Genomic DNA, 19,992 nt, shown 5'->3' with positions numbered 1-19,992 from the left:
CCTCCTCGGTAATGACATGGTCTGGTCTTAGCATAACTCCTTCTTCTACCCATGGTTTATTTTTTATGTATACCACGTACAAACACTAATGATTAAGTGACATATAAATGCTTTAGCTAAACGAACAATATCTGGAGGAGACCTTGTAAACTTCTCCCAATCACTAGTATCCAAACCAGCATAGAGAGTGACACATACCCAACTTGTATTCCTGGGCAGCAGCATCAATAGAAATGTCAAGGTGTGTGCTGCAAACGATGGGTGTGTCACACCTGGAGCCGGGGGTGGGGGTGGAATGTAATCTTCCTTGCAGTAAAACAGTACTGGATCCTAGTGGAACTTACACATTCCAGCTTGTCAATATCCTTCTTAGATTATGGCACTCAGAACTGGACACAGTATTCCAGGTGTGGTCTGACCAAGGCAGATTAAAGCAGCATTATGTCTTCCCTTGACCTGGATACTGTATTTCTGTTGATGCAGCCTAGAATAGTATCAGCTTTTTTGCTGCTGCATCACACTGTTGACTCATGTCAAGTTTGTGGTCAACCAAGACTCCAAGATCCTTATCACCTGTACTACTGAAAAGCCAGGTCTTCCCCATATTATATTTGTGCTGAGTAGCTTTGCAGAATGCCATGTTCTCCAGCAGTGGAAGCGCTGGTGCAGGGAGAGCAAGTGGTGGCAATTCCAATTTTGCCTCAGGTGGCAAAATGGGAAGAGCTGCCTCTGGTTACTATCCACTGGTCAGAAGCAGTAATGTTTGTGAATACTAGTTGAGCCTGCTTGAAAGTTTCCTGCAGGCAGGGGTGCCAACTTGAATAAAATATTGGGGGGGGGCAGATAAGCCGTGTCCTGAATCATCGATAACGTGATGCGGTGTACACACACCATTTGAATAGCAATGCCCACCAAATATTTTATGAGGGTGGGGATGGCGAAGGGTCCCGGACTCTTGGAATTGACTCTTATGCCTACAGGCATCTGGTACAGGATGCGAGACTAGATGGGTCACTGGCCTGCCTGTTCCAGCAAACTCTTCCTATCCTCTTGAAACACTCGCTTTGGGGTGCAGAAAGATAAGGGTTGCTGTGCTCTACCTCCACTGTCTGAGACAGTAACCTTCCTGAATGCGAGTTGCTGGAACCCTCAGGCGAAGAGAGCGCTGCTCCCGGGCTCGGGTCCTCCCCATCAGAGCACTTGCTCGGCCACTATGAGAACAACATGCCGGACTACACACGGTGCTGCCTTCGGCATGATCCAGGCTGTTTTGGGATTTGAGAGCGGTGCAGAGGCCATGGAGAGGAACGGGTCTGCAGGTGGACCCCGCCCGCCTCCCAAGCCGCGCCACAGGCCGGGGCCGGCCTCCGCAGCGGACGGGCGGGGGCGACTCTGGTGGCGGCGCCGGGGAATGGGAATGGGACAGCTGGCCAGGGGGCGGGAGCTCGGAGGGCTCTCCTCCGGCCGGCCGCCGCCACCCCTCTCTTTCCTCAGAGGCCATGGCAGCGCCGGGGGCCGGGCAGATGCTCGAAGCCGCCGGTGCTGGGGCAGGATCGGAGCCGGCGGTGGCTGCTGAGGAGATAGATCTGTCTCTGGGTAGGTGCTGCTCTCTACACTCGTCGGGTGTTGGTTGGGTGAGTCCTAGCGTCTCGGGGACCCACCCCACCCTATGGACTTGCTCCGGAGCCGCATAGGCTTTATCCTCGCGAAACCAGATCCACTCTGGGTGCCCTTCTCAAAGTTGGGGTGGAGGGGGCTGGTTCCAGGTGAGAACCGCCCCTCCTCCCAAAAAATATGCACTATATACCTTCCGTATATGGGGCGGGGGAGGCTGCCTATGAACCTCTCTGAGGCGCAGAAAATGTCCAGCCAGGGAAGGTTTGGCAAAGTTTGCAAATTCCTTGCAGCCTTCTTAGGTGCCCAAAGTTGGGTCCCCACGGGGTCTATACCTATGCCATTCCTGATTCCACAGGCCAATTGGCTTAGTTGAACCCAAGAGGGGTCTTCTCCCCCATCTTCTGCTTGACACCCCCCCCACCTGCAACTTCCTCTCCTTTTCCCGTTTCTCAGTAAATCCCTCTCCTTTCACCATGGACAGCCTATTTTCAACCCAAACACTTCTCCCTCCTCCATCCAGAGAGAAGGGAACCATCAGGGAAAAGCAGATGGCTCAGTGTGGACTGGTTGTCTGTAGCTAAGTCTTACTCAGAGTAGACCAATTGAAATTAATGGCCCTTACTTAGCCATTCTAATTAATTTCAGTGTGTTTACTCTGGGTATATCTAGATGCAGCCTGTTAGGTTCAAATCACAGCTACATTTTGGCTCACCTCACCATACCCCACAGCAGTTTTTCCAAGCTCAAAACCCCACAGTCCAGCACGGACATGATAAACTGGCCCTCTCCAAAAATAGAAGCTTGATGTGATGCCTGGTCTATTTATGGCATTGACGGGCAATGCAAATCATCATTTCCTTGGCACAAGATCTGTTTGTGCACACAAACATCACACTCATTTATTCAGTCAGTGATCTGGAAATATGCCCCTGCCCCGTCCAACGGAATTACAATGACAGAAAGAGGAAAATCTCTCCACTCTCTATTGGCTTGCCTGGCTAATTTGCCTCCCTAAAGCCCCCTCTGAAAATAGGAATGCTGGAAATGTGCTCTCTGTTATCCAGGGTTGGCATTTGGGCATCCACTGTTATTTGATCAGACTTAACTTAATAACCAGCACCCAGTATTTAATGATTCCCTCTCTGACGTTGAGTATTGGGAGTTTATGTTTGATACTATTACTGAAAACCAATTCCTGGCTTCCTCTCATCCCCACACCCCAAGCTGAAGGATATACAGCTTCCTTCATTTTTTCCCCTTGAAGGATTTGCTTTTGGGGGGGGGGTCTCTTCTGAATACTTTCAAACTTTCTTGAATGGTGGTAATTATTCACTTCAAGGATCATGCTTGGCTCAATGGCAGAGTAGCTGCTTTGCATGCAGAAGATCCCAGGTATCAATCTCTGATGGCATCTCCAGGTAGGGCTAGGAAATTCTGCCTTTACCCTGGAGTGAGACTTCCTGTCAGTGTTGACAATACTAAGCTAGTGGTCTGGCTCAGTACAAGGCAGCTTCTTCCTATGCTTCTATGATTACGCAAATCAACTCAGTTCTCCAGGTAAGGAGCCCTTGCGTTCAGAGTAAAGCCATACTGATCGCTTCTATATTGGTTAGACGATGCTATTAATACAGCTCAGAAATTGCCACGCCTGTTCAGTTTGTTGCTCACTCTGCTATCCTTGCCTCATTTAATGCAATACATTTTCCCTAGTTGAATTAAAAGAAAATCAACCCTAAGATAAATCCAGATTAAAACACATGCCAACACTTTACATATTTGGATTAGGTTGTCTAAACAAAAATATTTTTAGCAGGTGCTGAAGAGTATCGTGAAGACGCCTGCTTGATATGAGCAGGCAGGGAGTTCCAAACTGTAGAGGCTGCGACACAAAAATATGCATTTCTTACAAATGCAGAAATGGTATTATGTGGCACCTGTAATGGTGCCAGTTCTGCAGGTCAAAGGGGTCAACTGGGCACATATTGCAGATAAACTGGTCCCAAGTTATTAAGGGCAACTGGAAACTACCCTCTGTTTTGGAATTCTGTTTTTGAATACTGGGATTCCTTAGAGCAGTATTCTATGCCACACTCTCCTTGCCCCACATACTGAGGGCTAGCTTTCCATCCTCTTGTGTTAAAATGCTGGGAGGCCAACATGAAACAAAAGAGAAGATTTCCTTGACGTATTCTGTGTGTGTTGGTTTCCCTAATTTAGATGACATCATAAAGCGCAACAAGAAAGGGCAGACAAATGCAAAGGAAAACAGATGGAAGCAGCCGCTCAAGAACTGGAATCCAGCCTATAGCAACAGAAGACGTCGATTCTGGGGCTGGGTACCAAGGAACCTGCAAGGTATGTGTGAGAAGCAATAGCAGGAAGAGAAGGTTTGGGAGTTGGCAAAATTCAGGAAATAAGTTAGTAGGGCTTTTTGTAACGGTTGGCATCCTGAGATATCAACCCCTCCTTCAGCTTCATGCAAGTACCTTTAGCTAGAGGTGACCAGAGGAGGGTACATAAATTGAACATTAAAATGAATATTAAATAATGAATGAATGAATATTAAAATGAAAATAATGAACATAAAAAGAGACAAAACGTTTAAGTGATTTATAGCATGAACTGGCTCCCAGTATGACTTGAGCACAGCTCTTTCAAACTGGAGCACAGAACTAGGAATACAGCACAACAAAGAATCTCCTCCTTTCATGGTTAATGGGCCTTTGATGAAGTGGGAAAATATTCTATCAAGGTAGGGATCAGTAGTGTTGTGGGAGAACAAGGATCTGCAGAGGAGGGATGCTCCTGAATTGAGATAGGCTTTTCATGTTGGAGATAGACAGATGGGGCTTGTCAACCTGGGACAAGCCATCTAGGAAAAGGAAAACTTTGATCCTAAACATCATCATCATCATTATTAAAGTTTGTATACCGCCCTGTACCCGCAGATCTCGGGGAGGTTCACAAAAACAAAGACAACCCAATAACCCCCCTCCCTTCCATAACATATTTTAAAAGGGCATCAGATGTCAATCAGCCAAAGGCCTGTTTGAAGAGGAACATTTTTGTCTGGTACCTAAAGGTGCATAATAAAGGTGCCAGGTTGACCTCCCTGGGGAGAGCATTCCACAAGTGGGGATCCACTGCAGAAAAAGCTCATTCTCAAGTTGCCACCCTCCGGACCTCTCATGGAGGAGGCACACAAAGAAGGGTCTCAGATGATGATTGCAAGGTCTGGATAGGTTCATATGGAGAGAGGCGGTCCTTGAGGTATTGCAGTGCTGAGCTATTTAAGGCTTTATAGATTAAAAACCAGCATTTGAATTGGGATTAGAAACTAGGTGGTAGCCAGTGCAGTTGGACCACGATCCAACTTCAGCCAGGCCTCTGGCTGATTAATATTCTACAGCCTTTTAAATGTGTTTGTGGGGGGAGGTGCTATTGTTTTGTTGTTTTTATTTTAACTATTTGTTTGTGCTTTTACCTTGTGAACAGCCCTGAGATCTTTTGATGAAGGGTGATATATTATTATTAATAATACAATAGCAAAAGTGCAGGTAATCTCACATACTCATCCCCCTTTGGAGGAAGGGGCAGGGGAGAGTCAGATGTGGCAAATAGCAGAGAAACATTGTTTTTAATGATAAATTGTCGACACCTGAGGATTGACGAGGAATCACATACTGCATGGTGTGTCTCTTTAGGACCCAGCAGGTTCAGAGGAGAGTTTCAAAAGCAGCAGAATTACAGGAAGCCTTTCTGGAATGGGGTGACCAGTCCCAGGAGGAGAGCAGCCTTTGGGCCAAAAGGCATGAGCCCCCTAAATCGGCCCAGCTCAGCTCAACAGGTAGGACTATGGCAATCTTTGCCAACTGATACCCTCCAGGAGTTTTGGACGGCAGCTCCTATAAACCCAGACAGCTCAGGATGGATGGGAGTTGTAGTCGACAACATTTGGCAGACTCCAGGATAAGGAAGGCTGGGCTTCGACAGCTGTTCCCCTGCCCATGATGCTTTGTGTTCAAGAAGCCAATCCTGAGGCAAACTGTGCTATTTGTAGGTGCAGCAGGAAGATGCTACCTTGGTTGGGAGCAGGGATGGCACAACACCCGGTAACCAGCAGAGGGATCCTACAAGGGTCAATCGCTTTCGAAGGGCAGGAGCTGCTCCACCAACCGCCCAAAGGTAAGGAAGCTTGGTTTCGGGAGGAGTAGACTTCTGTGCAGGGGGGCAAACCTGAATAAAATATTGGAGTGGGGAGGTAAGCCCTACTCTGCCCCATTGATCACAAAACGCAGCACATGCACACCAGTTGAATGGCAATGCCCATCAACTTTTGGGGGGAGGGGGCGATCCCCTCAAATATTTTATTGGAGGAGCCAAAGGGACCTCAACCCCTAGGAGCTGGCTCCTATGCTTCCCTGTTCCCACAAAAGTGTGTGTGTGACTGCAAGCCACTTTACAGGACACGGTGTCAGTTTTCGCCTCCCAATCCTGGGGAATCTGAGCATTTGCAAAATCAAGTAGCAAATGGCTGGACAATTTTTCAACTGAGATTCCAAATTCAGCAAATATATTTTTATATGTTTGGGGAGGGGGTCAGGATCCAGATCACCCTGCCACCTACTTGGACACGACGTCATCGCCTTGTAACGTAGAAGAACAGGAGCCAGAGTTTTGTGTGGGAAATTTGGCTGATGCTGGAAGCTGAACTGTAAGGCTGTGATTTGCCTGGAACCCCAGTGTGGAAGAAAGACCTGCTGGGGTGTGAGTGCTCTGAGCCCCTCTGTCCTATGCTTTGTAAAGGTAGCCATACTTACTAAAGACACCACAGCCTACTCTGACCTTCATTCCCTACAAACGGAGCCCTGCGTAAGCACAGTCACTCCCAGAGTCTCGCCACTTGGAGACTGGCGTATCTACCACAGTATCTATGGCTTGAGTGTGCACAGAAATTTGTGTTAATATAGGGTCCTTTTATTTCCCCCCAGTAACCAGCCTTTCCGGCTAAACCGAAGACCAGCTTTCTTCCAGAGGCAATCCAGATTCAACTTCAACCGAAGGGTGAGTTCTTCATTGTCTTTTATATCATGCTTTTGAATTCTGGTGCTGGGGGAGACTCTTGAGAAGATCAAACCTATCCATTCTTAAGGAAATCAGCCTTGAGTGCTCACTGGAAGATCGTGAAGCTGAGGCTCCAATACTTTGGGGACCTCATGAGAAGAGAAGACTCCCTGGAAAAGACCCTGATGTTGGGAAAGATGGAGGGCACAAGGAGAAGGGGACGACAGGGGACAAGATGGTTGGACAGTGTTCTCGAAGCTACCAGCAGGAGTTTGACCAAACTGCGGGAGGCAGTGGAAGACAGGAGTGCCTGGTGTGCTCTGGTCCATGGGGTCACGAAGAGTCGGAAATAATAATAATAATAATAATAATAATAATAATAATAATAATAATAATAAATAATAATTTTTATTTATACCCCGCCCTCCCCAGCCAAGGCCGGGCTCAGAGCGGCTTACAAGTAATAATAAAAACAAGATGAATGATTACAACTTAAAAACAAAAATAAAATACAACATTAAAATAATGGAACATTAAAATATTAAAATGTAGCCTTATAGCAGGAGGAGAAGGAAAAGAAAAAAGAAAGAGAGGGAGAGAATCAAATTGGCTCCAAGCCAAAGGCCAGGCGGAACAACTCTGTCTTACAGGCCCTGCGGAAAGAAATCAGATCCTGCAGGGCCCTGGTCTCATGAGGCAGAGCGTTCCACCAGGCCAGAGCCAGAGTTGAAAAGGCCCTGGCTCTGGTTGAAGCCAATCTAACTTCCTTAGGGCCCGGGACCTCTAGGGTGTTGCTATATGTGGACCTTGAGGCTCTCCGTGGGGCATACTGGGAGAGGCGGTCCCGTAGGTACGAGGGTCCTAGGCCGTGAAGGGCTTTAAAGGTCAAAAGCAGCACCTTAAATCTGACCCTGTACTCCACCGGGAGCCAGTGCAGCTTGAAAAGCACTGGGTGAATATGCTCCCATGGCAGAGACCCCGTGAGGAGCCTCGCTGCAGCATTCTGTACCCGCTGGAGTTTCTGGGACAGCTTCAAGGGCAGCCCCACGTAGAGCAAATTACAGTAGTCAAGCCTGGAGATGACCGTCGCATGGATCACTGCGGCCAGGTTGGGGCAGGAAAGGTAAGTGACCAACTGCTTGATGCGGCAAAGGTGGAAAAATGTCGCCTTGGCTGTTGCTGTAACTTGCACCTCCATGGAAAGGGAGGCATCAAGGATTACACCCAAACTCTTAACGGAAGGCAATGGCACTAATTGGGCCCCCGCAAGAGAAGGGAGTTGGTCCCTCATCCCCATGCCATCCTGACCTAGCCATAGGACCTCTGTCTTCGAAGGATTTAATCGGCTCCCACGAAACCATCCAGCCACAGCTTCCAAGCATCTGGTCAGTGTGTCCGGGGCCGAGTCGGTGTGGCCATCCATCAGCAGATAGAGCTGAGTGTCATCAGCATATTGGTGACAGCCGAGCCCAAAGCTCCGGATAATCTGGGCAAGGGGGCGCATAAAGATGTTAAAAAGCATCGGGGAGAGAATTGCGCCCTTCGGCACTCCACACACCAAGGAGTGGCGCGACGACATTTCCCTCCCTAGTGCCACCCTCTGTCCCCGACCAGAGATAAAAGAGCACGACCAGTTACGGGCTATGCCCTGTATTCCCACGTCTGCGAGGCGGTGGTCCAGAAGATCATGATCGACCATGTCAAAGGCTGCTGACAAATCTAAAAGGATCAGCAGTCCTGACCTGCCTCGATCCAGTTGTCTACGGAGATCATCTGTTAGGGTGACCAGAGCCGTCTCCGTCCCAAAACCAGGACAGAAACCGGACTGAAATGGATCTAATGCCAATGTTTCCTCCAGAAACCTACCAAGCTGTTCAGCAACCGCTCTCTCAATTACCTTACCCAGGTATGGAAAATTTGAAACTGGGCGGTAATTGGATAGGTCTAAGGGATCTAATGAAGTTTTCTTTAAGAGTGGACACACCACTGCTTCCTTCAGTTCCCCTGGGAATGTCCCCGTGTCAAGGGACATGACTAAACAACTAAACAACAACAACTATTTATTTTTTCCATCTGTACCCCAACCATTTCTCCAAGGAGCTTAAAGTGGTTTACATCATCCCTATTGGGAAGACCTCTCTGAGTGCGTGGTCTGGAAGTTGGGCAATAGGGGCAGTACAGGATTCCTTTTGGTGTACCAACCTCCCCACTGTGCCAAGGATTCCCTGCCCGAGCTGCCTCAGGTCATACCAGATGTTCTCCTGGAGACACCTAGTTTGGTTGTCTTAGGGGATTTTAACATCCATGCCAACACAACCTTGCAAGGGGCCACTCAGGATTTTGTGGAAAGCATGGCCTCCATTGGGGCTGTCCCTGAATAAGTTTGGCCCAACTCATAGTCACGGACATGCCTTAGACCTGGTTTCACCTCTAGTGACGTGGGTGATCTGACAGTAAGTAAAAGTGAAACAAAAGAAGTGCCATGGTCAGATCACTTCCTAGTGCAACTGGACTTCTCTGCGACCCTTCCCCTCTGCAGGGAGGTGGGACTGATTTGGATGGTCCGCCCCTGCCACTTAATGAATCCAATTGGCTTCCAGAGAGTGGTAGGGGATGTTCTAGAGAGTGGTAGGGGATGTTTTATCCCATGTTGATGGCCTTTCAGCTGATTCCCTGGTGGATTCCCTGGTGGAATGCGGAGTTAACCAGGGCTATCGACTCTCTGGCTCTGAGTGCCCTCTCCAATTGCATGGAACCCGGACAGTCCTGTGGTTATCTCCAGAGCTGAGGGCGAGGAAACAATCACTGAGACGACTAGAGTGCCAGTGTCAGAAAACTCATTCTTAATTGGACCGGACATGGGTCAGAGCTCAACGTCAAGTCTACCAAGTGGCAACGGTGACGGTAAAGAGGACCTTCTTCACCGCCTCTATTGCATCTGCAGAAAACAGCAGCAGGAGACTCTTTCAGGTGGTTCGCAATCTATCAGAACCACCTTCGTCACCGGGGCCTGGTAGGGAACCCAAGATCTCCTGCAATGCTTTTGCATAGCTCAGATTTGGGAAGAGGTAGATTCCACCATGGGAGCAGGGCTGGGGCAGGAGAGTGCTAGAGTCCTGTCTAGCAAGTTGCATGGGATCAATTCCAATCTGTTACCTCCGGGGATGTGGACAGGCTGCTTGGATGAGTGAAACCAACCACCTGTCTCTTTGATCCTTGCCCATCCTGGCTTATAAAAGCTAGCCGGAAGGGCTGGGCGATGGGCTTCGCAGGGTGGTGAATGCTTCTTTCTGTGAGGGAGCCTTCCCAGACCTGCTGAAAGAGGTGGTCATTAAACCGCTTCTTAAAAAAACATCTCTAGACCTGGCCAATATGGCCAACTATCACCCAGTCTCAAATCTTCCATTCTTGGGCAAGGTGATAGAGCGAGTGGTTGCTGAACAACTCCAGGCAAGCCTGGAAGAAGCGGACCATTTGGATCCCTTCCAGTCGGGATTCAGGCCTCACCATGGGACTGAAACTGCCTTGGGCGATGATCTCCGGCGGGCTAGGGACAAAGGTGAGAGCTGTTTCCTAGTTCTGTTGGATCTCTCAGCGGCTTTTGATACCATCAACCATAACATCCTTCTGGACTGTCTAGAGGGGCTGTGAGCTGGGGGCACTGTTATACGGTGGTTCCGCTCCTTTCTCCTGGGCCGTGTTGAGAAAGTGGTGTTGGGGGATGAGTGTTCAGACCCCTGGGCTCTCACTTGTTGGGTGCCTCAGGGTTCTGTCCTCTCCCTCATGCTTTTCAACATCTACATGCACCCTTTGGGAGAGATCATCAGGGGGTTTGGGTTGGGTGTTCATCAATATTCGGATGATACCCAGCTCTACCTCTCTTTCAAATCAGAACCAGTGAAGGCGGTGAACTGTGTGAGTGTCTGGAGGCAGTTGGAGGATGGATGGGGGCTGAGGTTAAATCCTGACAGGACAGAAGTACTGTTTTGGGGGGACAGGGGGTGGGCAGGTGTGGAGGACTCCCTGGTTCTGAATGGGGTAACTGTGCCCCTGAAATACCAGGTGCATAGCCTGGGAGTCAGTGGCGTAGCGTGGGGGGTGCAGGGGGGCCGGCTGCACTGGGTGCAACATCTGGGGGGGGCGCACTCGCACTCGCAGCTCTCTGCCCAGAGTTAATCCACGGGATAGGGGGCGCAAATTACTTGCCTTGCCCCGGGTGCTGACAACCCACGCTATGCCACTGCTGGGAGTCATTTTGGACTCACAGTTGTCCATAGAAGCGCAGGTCAATTCTGTGTCCAGGGCAGCTGTTTATCAGCTCCATCTGGTATGCAGGCTGAGACCCTACCTGCCTGCAGACTGTCTCGCCAGAGTGGTGCATGCTCTAGTTATCTCTTGCTTGGACTACTGCAATGCGCTCTATGTGGTGCTACTTTTGAAGGTGGCCCAGTAACTACAATTAATCCAGAATGTGGCAGCTAGACTGGCGACTGGGAGTGGCCGCCAAGACCACATAACACCGATCTTGAAAGACCTACATTGGCTCCCCGTATATTTCCGAACACAATTCAAAGTGTTGGTGCTGACCTTTAAAGCCCTAAACAGCCTCGGCCCAGTATACCTGAAGGAGCGTCTCCACCCCCATTGTTCTGTCCAGACACTGAGATCCAGTGCCGAGGGCCTTCTGGCGGTTCCCTCACTGCGAGATGTGAGGTTACAGGGAACCAGGCAGAGGGCCTTCTCAGTAGTGGCACCTGCCCTGTGGAACGGCCTCCCACCAGATGTCAAGGAAATAAACAAATACCAGACTTTTAGAAGACATCTGAAGGCAGCCCTGTTTAGGGAAGTTTTTAATGTGTGACATTTTAATGTATTTTTAATATTTGTTGGAAGCCGCCCAGAGTGGCTGGGGAAACCCAGCCAGATGGGTGTGGTATTATCATTATCATTATCATTATCATCATCATCATCATCATCATCATCATCATCATCATCATCATCCCTTCCCCTCCTCATTCAATCTCAACAACAACCCTGGCCACCCACTCAGCTTCATGGCTGATGGGGATTCGAATGCTGGTCTCCTGGGTCCCAACCCGACACTCTCACCTCTACACCACATTGGCTCTCAGTGATCCAGTGAGGGATGTGTTGCCATTGCCTTCTGGCTTCAGTTGGCCCTGCAACCCATTCTTAAAGGGGCAACTGTAAGACTGACCAGATTTAAAACTGCATTGTGTTTTCCCTAAGTAGTCACAGTATTCTACAAACATTTTCTCTGTAATCCTTACAACAATCATGTAAGACAGAGGAGAGGATCTTAAATAGTTTTTAACAAATGTGGTTTCTTACTGATAATTTTATTACTTTATTCTTTTTGTAATCTGTTTAGAGGTTCTAAGATTTTGCAAAATAAACAAGGAATCCACTTTAAGCTACAGTCTGTGGAGAGCTTTGATCCATAGTGTGGAACAAAGTCTCCTTGCTTTGGGAGTTTTGGTTTCTGTCATGCTTGTTGTTCTCTTCCTTCTTACAGCAAACAAAGTCCAATGTGGAGGGGAAGCCTTTAAAGAGGAGGAGGTAAGTTGTGGAAAGAGTCCCCCTTTTCTGAAGGAAGAAAAAGCAGTGGTGGAGGAGAGAAAGTAAGGATTGGCAATATGCCTTCCTGGCATAACCAGAGCACCTGCTCTGTTTTTCCCCAGGTGGGAGGTTCTAGGGTTGCACTGACCTTACTTTGTAGGAGAATTGTAGAGGGCGCCTCAGTTGGATCTTGATGAGTGTCTGACCTTTGGAGCCTTCTCAACCTCCTCCAACGCTGGCATGTCTTCATCAGTCTGTGCTCCATTCACTCCAGTCCTGCTGCTGCTGCTGCTAGGAGTCTGGTTCTTTGCTTCCTCTCCCTGTCTCTCTTTCTCTAGGTGGCAGCCAGAACCCAATCCTGGAGGTGTGCTGACCGTTTCTGTGTCTAACCCCCAAGCAAGTCAAGCAAGCATGTACGTTATGTTGCCTTGAGTGAAAACAATGCCCATTCTCTATTGTGCATCTCACCTTCCTGCTCTATCACCCTTCCTTCCTTCCTTCCTTCCTTCCTTCCTTCCTTCCTTCCTTCCTTCCTTCCTTCCTTCTTTCCTTCTTTCTTTCACACATTTATCTCCCTCCTTTTCCCCAAGCTGCTCAAGCAGGTATGCAGAGTCCACACCCCCCCCACATTTTATGGTCACACAACAACCCTGTGAGGTTGGTTGGGCTGAGAGTGAGCCCAGCAAGCTCCCTGGCTGAGTGGGGGCTTGTACCCTGGTCTCCCAGTTCCTAGCGCAGTACTCCAACAACTGTGCCACACTGGCCCTCACTTTGGATGACTGGCCCACCAGGCCTGTGACACTTGCAGCCAGCTCCCCTTTCAGAGCCAGGGGCATAGGCGAGGGGGGGCACAAAATTAGCTAGAAATATGTCCATAAATATGTCTATAAATAAATAAAAATATTGATTATTGCCTCATAAGGAAAGGTTTTTAATAGAGGGTGAATTGAATGGGGGGGGGTGTTGGAGGAGAGAAGGAAAGAAGAGCTAACTTGTCCGTAGGTAGAGGGCGCAATCTGGATGGTTCTGCCAGGAGTGCAAGATCACCTAGCTACGCCTCTGCGCCTCTGGACCAATGCAGGGGTGGATGGTGCTCATTGGGACTGGTAGGGTGGAAGGCAAAGAGGCCAACAGTAGGTGGCGCCAGAGCCAAGCAGTGGCAGAGCCAATGAGTTCTGTGCCTGAGATGGAGTGGGAAGGGGCTGGCAGCCCTCATGGACTGGCCAGAATCCCCTGGGCAAATGCTCATCTTCCAGAGTGTGGGTCTTCTGCCCTCAAAGTACAGAACTTCTGCTGTTGCTCTCTCAGAAACCGTGCCCAGGTGGGATGTTTCGTTTTTCTTAGCTGCTTGATCCCTGAGGAAGTTGTAGGTGACGCAACTCCGGCATCTCTTACTTGGGAAGGTTTGGGAGATTAACAAATTCCATCCTTCTTCCTTGGCTCCATGGAAAGAAGGCATCTTTATATTCTGCGTGCATTTCACAGGCCAGGAGCCAAGCACCCCTTCCCGAGGGGGAGAAGAGGCCCAGAAAAGATGAGCCGTTCCCAGCCCAAAGGTGTTCCCCTGAGATTCAACTTCCGGGCTATGGCTAACCAGGTTAGGAGCAGGAATATTGGGAGGCTTTTGGAGCAGGAATATTGGAAGCGGGAAGGAACTGATGTCATCTGCCAGAGCAGCTGGCTAATTGAAGGGAATGAGGTGATAACAAGGCTTTCACATCTTAACTCTTGTTTGTAACCAGGATAGAGGGAGGGACATGGGTGGCGCTGTGGGTTAAACCACTGAGCCTAGGACTTGCCGATCAGAAGGTTGGCGGTTCAAATCCCCGCGACGGGGTGAGCTCCCGTTGCTCGGTCCCTGCTCCTGCCAACCTAGCAGTTTGAAAGCATGTCAAAGTGCAAGTAGATAAATAGGTACCGCTCCGGCGGGAAGGTAAACGGCGTTTCCGTGCGCTGCTCTGGTTCTCCAGAAGCGGCTTAGTCATGTTGGCCACATGACCCGGAAGCTGTACGCCGGCTCCCTCGGCCAATAAAGCGAGATGAGCGCCGCAACCCCAGAGTCGGTCACGACTGAACCTAATAGTCAGGGGTCCCTTTACCCTTTACCTTAGGATAGAGGGAGGTGGAGAACGAGGGCAATATGAAGCAGACTCTGGGTACTTGGTTCCTTTTCTTTTTTTGGGTTCCTACGTCAAACCAGCAGTTTAAATGGCAACACTCCTTTGCAAGATTGTCCGCCTTTTTAATTGTTTGTCCGCCTTTTTAATTGTTTGTAATCAAGAAAATGATCAAGAAAATGATAAGTTGATCAAGAAAATGATCAAGAAAATGATAAGTTGCCGCTGCCAAAGCATTGTATGCCATCTGGCTGAAGACTTTTTGTTAAAGTTCAATTGTGCTAAAAGTTGAACCTATGCTGGGGGTGCGGTAGGGGGTGTTCATGTGGCCACCTCTAGCCAGCTGCTGAACTTAGGAGTGGGGAGGAAAGCCCTGTTCTTACCTTCTGAGCTTTCTCATGCTTCAGAGGACCCACATAATGGTGCCCTGGGGGGCGGTACTAAAGAGTTCAGTTTAACCTGGAAATTAGCCAAGCTTCCCCCCAATTCTGGGGACATTAGCTTCTCTCCCTTGCAGTCCAACCCCCAGCTTGAACTTGGGTGGACTCCTCATCTCTTAACTCCTGGGCTTCAAAATATAGAAGGTGGGTTTTGTACCCTATTACACATGCCCTCAAGGAAACCATTCCTGCACATCATAATCTCTAGGTTTTGTGTTATAACCTTGCCATGGGCAGCTTCATGCAGGAATGTTTGAGTGTGATAGATTTTTCTCACTTCAGAGCAGGGTGTGTTTAAGCTAAAGGTCGCCAGGAACTCACATGAAGATTGTGGTCATACATGTGTTGTCTCCAAAGCTAAATCTATCTGTGTTCAGCAGAGCTGTGTATTCACCATTCCACCCCCTCCAAAGAATAACAAGAACCTTAGTTTTCCTTTCACAGTGCTACAGTTCCCAGCACCCTTAACAAATCATTGTTCTCAGGACTTTTTGGGTATGTGTGGGTGGGAGGAGATGTGCTTTAAATGTGCTGTGTGCTGACATCTCCAAGCACATGTCTGTGGGGATTCAAGACTAACTCTTATGTTTTTCTTCCTTAGACGAGCTTGACATTGAACGAAAGGTTCTCTGGGTTGAGGAACACACGCCATTTCACAGCGAAGCAGAACACAGGCCGAATGGTCACTCTGCCATTGCATTTGGTGAAGTCAGACTGGCTTTGCAAAGGAGCTTGCCCCTAAACCCAGTTGGTTGGTTGCCTGCCTCTGTCTGGGTGGCAGCTTGGCATCACAAAACACAAAGAGACAGCCCCATGCAACCTCACACCCAAAGATTTCTGCCCATGCTTCAGACATGCAGCCCTAAGAGCAGCTCTGACTCCCACTCTAGGCCCCTCTGCCCCAGACTTCCTCCTGATGTAGCCTACTGTCTGATCCAGCTTTGAGGTGTGATTCCGTATGGCTGCTAGTACAGTTGTGTTTTTGCCGGAGAGCCATGTGGTAAGGAAGATCTCCAAGCAAGCTTCATAGGGGGTCCTCTTTAATCCTCAGATGTGCCCACAAAGGCATGATCAAGCACCCTTATGCCACAGCTGCCTCTGGAGTGACCCTCCCTCCAGTAAGAGGCATGCCTCACAGCTGGTTGTTTGTGTAGGGCGAAGGCTGGGAATCTTGTGGGCTCCCAGATATTGCCAGATCCAATGGCCTTCTGCCTCAGCCAGCATGACCGACGGTCAGGGGTGATAGAATCCAACAACATCTAGAGGGTCACAGAATTCCCCATCCCTGGTCTAGTGAATTTGAGGTTCTTGGTTTCTCTCCCTCTGCCCCCTTTTGCCTGGAAAAGCACTTTGGCAGATTCCTTTGGAGGATTTGGGTGTGACAAGCTGTAACTGCGCGCTGAATAAAACAACTTTTAGAAGCTGAAACACTGGGCTGTTTTCTTTTCTAATGAAAAAATATTCACTATGGAGTTCACAGGCACAAAACACAATGTTGATATTATCCAGGAAATGGGTTTCACTTGGAGTGCATGGGTTGCATGAGAGCATGTTGTGTGGGATAACCAGTCTCGTATATCCAACATCTCATATAACAACATGCTTCAGTCTAATTAATGCTAGAAGGGGTTAACATCATAGAGTAAGCTGTCCTGCCATCTTAGCCATGTCACTTCCCCTTACCTTGGGAGGAAATAGGTAATCAAGGCTATTGTCCCCCCCCCCCACCCCTGGTCTACCTGAAAAACTCAGTGTGTGGAGAGAGTTGAGCTAGTTGCTCCAGCTCAACCACATGGCTCTCACCAGACACTCTGGCGCTCCTATACCAATAATCTTTTGGAGGGATTTAGATAAGTAGGAGAAGATACTTTATTTAGCTATTATCCTTCCTCTTTCTCATTTGTGTGAGAATGCAAATGATCTGTTTCAACATAGTTAAATATCACCATGCAGTTTACCTCTGGAAGCTGTGAGGACAAGCCTGCACAATCTTCTAGAACAAGGCGGCCCAACTCTTCATACCAAGTGGGTCTCAAGAGTACTTCAACATAGAACCAGTGGGCTTCTGGGAATTGGACTCCAGACTGGGGGGGAGGTCTGGCTGTGTGGTGTAGTGGGTAGAGTGTTGGGCTGGGACCTAGAAGGCCAGAGTTCAAATCCCCACACAACCATGAAGCTGTCTGGGTGAGCTTGGGCCAGTTCCTGCCTCTCAGCCTAACCTACCTCACAGGGTTGTGGTGAGCATAAAATGAGGAGGGGGAAGATCCTTGAGCTGCATGGAGGAACGGTGGGAGAATAATGCTTGGCCTCCACAAGGGTTGCTAACATGAATAAAAATTGGGGGGGGGGGTAAGCCCCTCCCTGCATAATCAATCACACACACCAATTGAAGGGCAATGCCCATCCACTTTGGGCTGGGAGCTGCCTTTGGAGTGAAGTCTAGCCAGTGGAGATAATGCAATAAACACATCAATATCCTGTTCCACACACTGGCTGACTAGATGCCTCTGGGAGGCCCACAAGCCAGGCAGGAAAGCAACCTCCCCACATGCTGCTTCTCCCCAATTTTACAAGGGTAAAATACAAAGGTACCCAAGCCGCCTTTAATTTGCCCCCCTTTGAAGCTTGGTGATCCAGGGAGGCAAAACGAGAAGCCGTTAACATCTATTTCACTTACGCTCCAAGTCTCCTGTAGAAATACAATGTCATACCCTTGGGTGAATTGGACAAAAGACACGTCAGATGCCTTTTTAGACCATCCTGCTGTATTCCACGTTGTAAAGCTAAGGTTGGGTTTGGCTTTGCTAAAATTTAGTCTTTGTCAATTATCTTCTGAAAAGTTTTTGGAATTTGCCTATTTATGTGGCAGCTGGATGTTATTTATTTTAACAGTATCTTTGCACGGGGAACAGCCCAGGAGTTTGATGAATTCAGACAATGGATATAAAGTACTCACACTGAAAATTGTAGAGCCTTTGTTTACCAGGGCACCCTCCGGAGGATGTTCCATCTGCCTGGAGCCTAGTTCCTCCTCATCTAAGTATCTCATTTTAGTCCTGAAACCCGGTGAGGTCACCATGGTGGTGGTTTCCCTTTTTGGGGGGGGCAATCTACTACCTTCTCCTATACATTGCACTTTTGTAGATGAAGGCAGATTTATCTCTGCCATTACCTGAAAGTTGTGAGGGTGACAGACTGCCAAGTTGTGTGCCTGAGAAGGGAACTCTTCCCCCATGGGAACCTTTTTGGAGGGAGTCTGGTCGACTGCTAGATCCTCCTCTCTGGCATCCTTACATTCGTCCTTTCCAGTTAATCTGTTTCTAAGTGTTGTCTTTCTAAAATTTTGATTTGTGCTAAGGAAGCTAATGTCCAAAAATGACTTATTAGAGCATTTTCTTCTGGAGAGAGATTATCCTTCCGCTCATTTGCGGATGATGCAAACCATATAAGGGTGCACCTTTCCTTTTTGATTTTAGAGTCTCTTGTTTATGATGGTCGAACAGGGCTTTTGGGGACTAGTGCCCCTTCCTAAATTTTTCCTGTTCCTCATTTGTCATTGATTTGTTGCTCTTGGCAGCAGAGAATAGGGTCACTGGTAACCTATTTTCAAAAAGTCTTGGTATTATTATTCTTTTCTTCAGGAATAGATGTCTTAATCTGTGGGTAAGTTTAGCCAGGTTCTGATCTTGAAAGGTAATCATTGTTTGTACCGAATAACCATCATAGTATAAATTATAGATGCAATGTCGTTTGGCTTTACTACATGTGGCAGCATATCATTTGGGATGTTCAGAAGACGCATTATGTGGTCTGTCCATGATAGAAAGGCCTTCAGTTTTGGGTAGTTGACAAATACAAGTTTGGTATCAACATCTAATTCTATCCTTTTCCCTGGGCCAAAGTTTGCCAGGCAACTGAGTTTCCCTGTAATATGTCACAATCAATGTTATGGGTCATATGTTCTCTGATATCTGTACTTTCAGATGTTTTCCTTCCAGGGTTCAGGGGTATTGCTTCTATTGCTTCATTTGTTTCGATACCCTGCCTCAGGATAGTGGCTTGGCATCTTCTACACTTGAGGGATTGCCTTACGCCCTGTGTGCCTACTCAACCTGCACAACTGGGACTGTTACAGCTGCCACATAAGACTCATTCCACACTTGCAAGAAATCTATATTTTAGTGCAACAGCACTAACACTTTGGAACTCCCTGCCTAGGGACCCAGGCAGCTGCCTTCACTGTACTCTTTCCCACACCTCCGTAAAGCATTCTGGTTTAGGGGCCTTTGGAAGACATGTGGAAGGCTGCAGGGTGTGGAAAGCCTTTTGCTTACTGCTGAGTTTAATGGTCATGGCAATATTTTGAAATGTGTGCCTGTATTTCACTGGATCATTAAACATTTCCATGAGGAGTTTTTGTAAACTTGCTTTAAGTTTTTTTGACAATCTACTGGGGTAGAAATGATATAGGATGAATTAAATTACATTAAATTAAAATGAACTCTGTTGAAACTGAATCCAAAGTGGTGAAGGTCTAACTCTCTGCTTGCATCATTCTTGTGCTTCTGCCTGATTTTGTTTTGTCTGGAAACTGAGTGAGATAAAAACTTCTCATGCTACAGCACCCGCCCCCCTGCAAATGTTCAGGACCTCAAGGACGCTAACCCTTTCTCCAAATTCTTTTTTAAAAATCAATTTTTATTAAAAGATTTCAACGTAATATACAATACACGGCTCTGCTGTGCCTCATTCTGAAGGAAACAGGAATCTTGGGAAAGTGCCTGGAAGCCCTGGAACCTCGTGTTGCTCAGAGATTGGGGTAGCCTGCAGCATGTGTGCATATGCGCTTGTGTGTATGAAATAGAAATTTGGGTCTACTTCTGGGTGTTAAGGAGGAAGAAAATGCAGGGAGCTCATTTCCCACCGTCTCTCCAAGTAGAGCTGGCCATTAGATTAAAACATTGCACCCTCTGCCACAGCCACAGATGTAAAGATGAAGTAGAGCTGTGAATCAGCAACATATTGCTGACAATGTACTCCAAAACTCTGGATGACCCCATTTAAACAATGACTGGGTTGCCTAGACTCACACATGTGTGTATAACATAGAAGTTCAGGGGACAAAGTGCATGCAGTATGCTGCTTGTGAGGTGCTCAGAAGGAAGAATATGCAG

General features: G+C 48.1%; 1 protein-coding gene and 1 long non-coding RNA gene across 2 annotated transcripts; one reads left to right on the top strand and one right to left on the bottom strand.

Moving 5' to 3' along the window:
- Positions 1-1,206: 1,206 nt before the first annotated feature.
- On the top strand, positions 1,207-16,246 carry LOC310754040 (UAP56-interacting factor-like). The gene is made up of 9 exons (XM_083595478.1): positions 1,207-1,596; positions 3,835-3,972; positions 5,322-5,464; positions 5,678-5,802; positions 6,609-6,681; positions 12,218-12,261; positions 12,600-12,674; positions 13,747-13,858; positions 15,420-16,246. Exons 1-9 carry the CDS (start codon positions 1,500-1,502, stop codon positions 15,558-15,560), a joined length of 948 nt encoding a protein of 315 aa, XP_083451604.1. The 5' UTR covers positions 1,207-1,499; the 3' UTR covers positions 15,561-16,246.
- Positions 12,747-13,739, bottom strand: LOC310754070. Its single transcript, XR_014543591.1, has 2 exons — positions 13,335-13,739; positions 12,747-13,248 (listed from the first exon to the last, which is right to left on the bottom strand). It is a non-coding gene; the product is annotated as an uncharacterized lncRNA (long non-coding RNA).
- Positions 16,247-19,992: the final 3,746 nt, after the last annotated feature.

The sequence above is a fragment of the Podarcis filfolensis genome, assembly GCF_964270895.1.
Source record: "Podarcis filfolensis genome assembly, chromosome: Z".
NCBI classification, from domain to species: domain Eukaryota; kingdom Metazoa; phylum Chordata; class Lepidosauria; order Squamata; family Lacertidae; genus Podarcis; species Podarcis filfolensis.
Note: the sequence above shows the minus strand (reverse complement) of the source record. Positions and strands in the feature narration are given on the sequence as shown.